This window comes from Camelina sativa, chromosome 13 (genome assembly GCF_000633955.1).
Source record: "Camelina sativa cultivar DH55 chromosome 13, Cs, whole genome shotgun sequence".
In the NCBI taxonomy this organism is placed as follows: Eukaryota; Viridiplantae; Streptophyta; class Magnoliopsida; order Brassicales; family Brassicaceae; genus Camelina; species Camelina sativa.
Genome location: NC_025697.1, coordinates 9,598,174 through 9,604,773, shown reverse-complemented (window position 1 = coordinate 9,604,773; position 6,600 = coordinate 9,598,174). Strand labels below are relative to the sequence as shown.

At 39.5% G+C, this 6,600-nt stretch overlaps 1 protein-coding gene across 1 annotated transcript in view; it reads right to left on the bottom strand.

Moving 5' to 3' along the window:
• Window positions 1-6,502, bottom strand: part of LOC104736204 (copper-transporting ATPase PAA2, chloroplastic) — a 7,884-nt gene extending 1,382 nt beyond the window's left edge. Inside the window, exons 1-16 of the mRNA XM_010456153.2 lie at window positions 5,770-6,502; window positions 5,569-5,646; window positions 5,120-5,217; window positions 4,979-5,032; window positions 4,772-4,858; window positions 4,520-4,687; window positions 4,083-4,193; window positions 3,739-3,807; window positions 3,332-3,441; window positions 2,211-2,316; window positions 1,940-2,006; window positions 1,537-1,616; window positions 935-1,389; window positions 613-787; window positions 290-421; window positions 37-187 (exon numbers count right to left, since the gene is read on the bottom strand). Coding sequence (XP_010454455.1) covers window positions 37-187; window positions 290-421; window positions 613-787; window positions 935-1,389; window positions 1,537-1,616; window positions 1,940-2,006; window positions 2,211-2,316; window positions 3,332-3,441; window positions 3,739-3,807; window positions 4,083-4,193; window positions 4,520-4,687; window positions 4,772-4,858; window positions 4,979-5,032; window positions 5,120-5,217; window positions 5,569-5,646; window positions 5,770-6,406 — 2,578 coding nt within the window. The 5' untranslated portion in view covers window positions 6,407-6,502. The remainder of the gene's footprint in view (window positions 1-36; window positions 188-289; window positions 422-612; window positions 788-934; window positions 1,390-1,536; window positions 1,617-1,939; window positions 2,007-2,210; window positions 2,317-3,331; window positions 3,442-3,738; window positions 3,808-4,082; window positions 4,194-4,519; window positions 4,688-4,771; window positions 4,859-4,978; window positions 5,033-5,119; window positions 5,218-5,568; window positions 5,647-5,769) is intronic.

The window sequence follows — 6,600 nt, the reverse complement described above, 5'->3', positions numbered from 1 at the left end:
GTTTTGTAATTAATGAACTCGAATGGGCCAGCTCACCTGAGAGGGAAGGTGTCATGGCGAAATCATACTGAGGAAGCAAGACTCCTGCAGCTATAGGGATCGAGATGACGTTATACGCAATTGCCCATGCTAGATTCTGATATACTTTCGACATTGTTGCTTGTGCGAGACTCAGTGCATCCACAACCTATAACCAAAAAGAAATGAAACATGAGTGTATACAGCTTTGATTTTGAACTAAGAGATTGTTGTCCCTTGAATGAGGGCAAGTGGCTCATGAAGCGTTTACATGAGAAAGTTTGTTGCGGACAAGTATGACTGATGCTGTGTTTGATGCAGCGTTTTCTTGTGCCTCGATCTTTAGAGCTATTCCTACATCAGCTTGAGCCAATGAAGGAGCATCGTTTATGCCATCGCCCACCTTTGAAAAATACAAAATATGTTAGTCTTAACTTGATAAATTTCTATAACACACCAGTTCCATGACTTGATACAGTTCCATGCGCATCGGTAAGTTTCTAGGACTAGTTTTACCATGAGCTTCATCGACTTTTCATGGGAAGTAACTATAAGTTGAAAAAATCATTCTAGCAATTTAGTTGAAGAGCTTACCATAGCAACACGATGTCCAGAGGATTGAAGATTAGATATAAACTCGAATTTCATTTCAGGAGACAAGGAATAGTTGGTTGATTCACTCTCAATCCCTACATTCTTTGCCACTGTTGCCACTGCCCCTTCCCTATCCCCTGATAAGAGAACTGTTTTGATGCCCTTCTCCTGAAGCCTTTTTAATAAGAGAAACAAGCAAAACTACGATGATTAGATCCCCACAAGAAAAGTAGCATGTAGTTTCATGTTTCTATGCTGTCTAAATATAAAAACCAGGGTTGTTAGTGTCATTAAAAATTTGACGGTTAGAGAGAAAAACTACCTGGCTACAGTAAACTCAGCATCTTGGCGCAAGCAATCGGATATTGCAATAGCACCGATGATTCCTTCTCCTTCGCGGCCAACATATACCACAGTCTTCGAGTACCTAGACGTTGATGATGTGCTTGATAATTTATTATCCAAAAAACTTTCCAGCTTCACCATGTCCGAGGAGTCGTTCTTTTTGAGGAAACGATCAGAAACCCACTCAAGAGAACCCACTGCAACCAAACGTCCATCTATTTCAGCCAAAGTACCAAAGCCTGGTTCTGTCAATTGACCTCTTGTTTCTGGAGTTTCCTGATTCAACGCTTCAGCCTCGTTTACAATAGCCTTTGCTATTGGGTGTGTTGCTGTCTTTTCCACTGCAGCAGCCAATTTAAGAACTTCTTGTTCTTCGTACCTTAGAGAAGCAATACCAGAGACGACAGGTCTTCCTTCAGTAAGAGTCCCTGTCTGAAACAATAACTCGATTTGTTCAACTTGGAGAGGCAACAGGAACTGTTCAATAATCTAGGATTTGCCATCTTCATATAAAAAGAAATAGTGGAGAGAGAAAGATGGGTGAAGAGGATCACAGAAAGCCCAAAAGAGTAGCAATACCTTGTCTAAAGCCACACAATCTACGGAAGCCAGACGTTCTAAGACATCTCCTCCTCTGATAAGATATCCCCGCTTTGCACCTGGACATATTTAGGCTGAAAGTTTCAACAGTCTCGAATTTATTGTTGTTTATAACAAATTTTCAGGGACTATAATGTTTTAACTACCCCTATATAAACATGAAAGATTAATACAAGACTGCACATACAACACCACATAAACTAGAAAGGAGCTTCTTCATGTTTCTAGGCCAGTTTTACTGATTTTATGTATTATCTAAAGTTGCTGCAGTGTCATTTTCAAATATTCCTAATTGGAAAACTCTGCGCGCAATTAGGCTACTCTTCTCAGCTAGGTTTGCAGACTTTTATGTGCAAGCTAAATAGTTCGCTGGATAACATACCAAGAGAGGTGCCAATTAATATGGCAGTTGGTGTTGCCAGGCCCAGTGCACAGGGACAGGATACTACCTGAAGCACACAGAAAAAAACGAGTTAATTATCTGCTCAGCGTTTATTTTTCTCCAAAGTTTCTTTCCATCCCTTTTTTATCCTAAATTCCCTTCTTGAATTCATATTTTTGCCACAATCACCATTTTCCTCCCTCATTAAGCGCGGCTAGTCCTTGACATTTTCACATAAAAGATATAACTTTGAGATGCATGGCTCACTCACCAAGACATCCACGGCCAGTTTTAGGCTTAAGGCCAGAGGATCTCCATCAGGTCCAGCAATATCATTGAGTAAAACATCTGGGAATATGTTTGAACCAATGTAATACCTGAAGCAAAAAACAACTGGGTCTTTCACTTGGTGATCGTGAACAGGAAATTGACACATGATGCTTTTACTTTATACTATAACAAAATAAACAGATTCCTACTAAACATATATAAGAATCTTTTTGAATATCATATGTTATTTCCAATAGAAATATGAAAAGAGGACCATACCAGAAGGCAAACGTCACTGCAGATAAAGACATTATAGTATAGACGAAAGGTCCAGCTATCGCATCTGCCAGCCTCTGTACAGGAGCTGCATTACCTTGTGCATCCTCAACCTAAAAATTCAGACAGGAAATGGTGTGAATGAACTAGAGACTCACTAGAGAGGAACTGAGGGTTCTGACTTGATTTTATTCGTACTTTTTCGTATGGAAATAGGTTCAGCTACAAACATGTAAATGAGTTCTATATGTAGGATAGTGACTTTTCATTGTATTTTTACTGGCTGCATTTTTCTTTTCACATGATGACTTGAACAGCTCCAACGTTTCACACTGTGACTGATGGAATTATCTCTCACCCAATGTAACTTTTCATTTAACTACATTGGCTCTAGATTCATAGACACTTACCATTCTGACGATTTTAGATATCGTTGAGTTGGAACCAGTAGAAGAAACTTTGATCCGTAGAGGGCCATCCTGAGATAGGTAAAGTGAAATTTAGTAGTTCGAAAAGATTCATGATCACTGTATGAGTGTATGTAAATCAAACTTAGTAACTAAGTACGATTAGTGCAGCTAGACAGAAAGCTATCTTCCTCGGTAACGTGGTTCACATTATGAAGTAAAGTAGTATAGTAACAATTGATAGAGGATCATATCCCANTGTAATACCTGAAGCAAAAAACAACTGGGTCTTTCACTTGGTGATCGTGAACAGGAAATTGACACATGATGCTTTTACTTTATACTATAACAAAATAAACAGATTCCTACTAAACATATATAAGAATCTTTTTGAATATCATATGTTATTTCCAATAGAAATATGAAAAGAGGACCATACCAGAAGGCAAACGTCACTGCAGATAAAGACATTATAGTATAGACGAAAGGTCCAGCTATCGCATCTGCCAGCCTCTGTACAGGAGCTGCATTACCTTGTGCATCCTCAACCTAAAAATTCAGACAGGAAATGGTGTGAATGAACTAGAGACTCACTAGAGAGGAACTGAGGGTTCTGACTTGATTTTATTCGTACTTTTTCGTATGGAAATAGGTTCAGCTACAAACATGTAAATGAGTTCTATATGTAGGATAGTGACTTTTCATTGTATTTTTACTGGCTGCATTTTTCTTTTCACATGATGACTTGAACAGCTCCAACGTTTCACACTGTGACTGATGGAATTATCTCTCACCCAATGTAACTTTTCATTTAACTACATTGGCTCTAGATTCATAGACACTTACCATTCTGACGATTTTAGATATCGTTGAGTTGGAACCAGTAGAAGAAACTTTGATCCGTAGAGGGCCATCCTGAGATAGGTAAAGTGAAATTTAGTAGTTCGAAAAGATTCATGATCACTGTATGAGTGTATGTAAATCAAACTTAGTAACTAAGTACGATTAGTGCAGCTAGACAGAAAGCTATCTTCCTCGGTAACGTGGTTCACATTATGAAGTAAAGTAGTATAGTAACAATTGATAGAGGATCATATCCCAGAGTAATAGGTGTGTCATTGAAGCTCTTAACGAATAAACCATAAGTAGCCTTTTGAAAGAAAACTTTTGTTTAGGTAGCATATACGTACCCAGTTTATTGTTCCCGCTGAAACAGAGCAGCCTCCTTCTTTAAACACGGGAAGTGACTCTCCTGTCAGCATAGATTCATCCACAACACTTCTTCCAGCTAGGACACTCCCCTGTGAGGAAAAAATAATATAACGTGATCACTGCCACAATTAATACTAACAGTCACAAAGAATAATAACCATGCTAGAAAAACAAAAAATAGCATATATCCATTATCAAGTAGAGCTGATAGATCCACATGTTTTTTTTCCCAGCACTGATAAATCCAAATATAATTTCCTAAAATTACAGAATCATGGTTACCACGTATTTAAATAGAATTTCATAACTTCTTTTTTGAGACCCACACAATTACTTTTTGCTAAGATCGGACAGTTCAGCATGAATAAGCAAGGAAATCGTAATTGTCACTTGCTAGAAAGACAGAAACACTAACATCGACAGGAAATGTTTCACCAGGCAAAACCAACAGTGAGTCTCCAACTCGGATATCATCAACTGGGACATTGACACAAATTGAATCAGAGGAAAGTACAGAATCAGCTGCTGTGTTATTATTATCTGATGAAGTTATCACAAGTCTTGATTGAGTGGAGATGAGTGACTGCAAAAACACGTTTTAAGTCAGAAAGGGAGGAAAAAGCCTTCAAGTTAATCTTGGGAGGAGAGTCAAGGAAGCCCAACTTACCAACAGTTCATTCATATCGCTAGATGCTTTAAGCTTTGCTCTTTCTTCCAAAGAACGACCAAGGAGCACAAAGCCAAGCAGCATGACCTGCATACTAAATGACAAGTGCTATCAATCAGAAATAAACCATTGAAATTCTATTTTGCGTGAAATGATAGTAAACATAAAAAGTTTCCATCCCCTTGTAGATGTGCTAGAGAAACTCACCGGTTCCTCGAAGAAGGAAGCATCCCACTCCAGTTCTGGATTAACTAATGAGATCTGCAAAATACCGAATGCAGGGAACTGCAGGTTTCAGAATAGGATACCCACCAGTCAAAAATAAATCACAGGGTACGAAAAACTTACCAAGCTGATGGTAAACGCAGCCATAGATCCCAGTCCAACTAACGAATTCATATTAGGTGATCTTTTCCCAAAAGCCTTTATACCATCAAACAGCAATTCTACAATATAAATTTATCTGTTTCAGTCATTTTTGCTTCCGAACGGCCTAAAAAATCACTACCACCAGTTTGGAGCGTTTATGAAACTCTCAAAGAATAGTAGGAACATCACTGTCACTTTAGTAGTGTGAACTTCATATTTTTCTCTCTTATGAAAACGACCACCCAATCAAGGTAAACACTACCCCCATTGGAAGCATTGATTCAACAAAGCTCAACTACGTAATCAGGCACACATCAAAGCCTGAAGAATAGCCTCAGAATGACTACTTTGTCACCTAAACTTTTTATGCATTAGCTGGTAAGCATTATACATTAGATTTTGTTAAAAGGTTTGAACAAAAAGCAAACCTCTTCCTGGTCCCAACAAAGCTCCAACTGCCAAACCGCCTTTCACGTAAGAGTTGTGTAGCAAATCCCAAATCCCTCCTGGTAAAATCAGGTGCATGAGAAAGTAATAAACTACATTTGTATCCAACAAATGAGATCTAACAGAACAAATTTGAATTGTAATTCGATTTTTAAAGTAAGAATATGTGAAAAAAATTGTACCATGAGCAATATGAATTCCCAAGGAATGAAGAATATGCGAAGTGTGAGACCCGCAACAGAGAGCCACCAGTGTCCACGCAAACGCCACACGATTCCTACTCTTAACGAGCAATTCCTCTTTCTTACTAACCATCTCCTTCCACTTCTTCACATTCTCCGCCACTCCCATCCCCGAGACCCTCCTCTTAGCTTCGAAGCCACTATCAGTCAATCTCTTAGCTAAACTCTCCGCCACATCCACCACCACCTCAACCTCCGGTTTAAGTCTCACAGCCGCGGTTTCCGTCAGCATGTTAACCACAGCAGACGCGACTCGGTCATCAGACATCAGAACCGACTTAACCCGAGCGACGCAGCCACCACACATCATCCCACTCACATCGAGTAAAACAGGCTTATCGCTCGTCACGGATTTCACAGATTCTACGGAAGATTCCGCAGATTCAAATGATTGAGTACTAATCTCCACCGAGTTTGACACCAAAAATCCAGGTCTCGAACAATACCTTCGGATACGAACCCGGCGCTGTTTTGGAAAGCATCGCTTCGCGCAATTAACGTCGGGGAACTTACAGGTCTGAGGAATATGCAGACTCGACGGCGGTAGAAGATTAAGCCGGAGAAGATTGCTCGCCATTTTCTCCGGCGAGACAACGACGATAGTAGTATACACAAGTAAGAATCTAGTGGTGCGTATGGGTTCCCGTTTAAGAAGAGTCGTCAAAACTGACACGTCGGATTTGGATTTGTATATCCAAAAACCCACAAGTGGATTTTTAAAAGCCAGCCTGTCACCAGCAAAATCAGAACTGTAAAACGCATCGTTTTAAT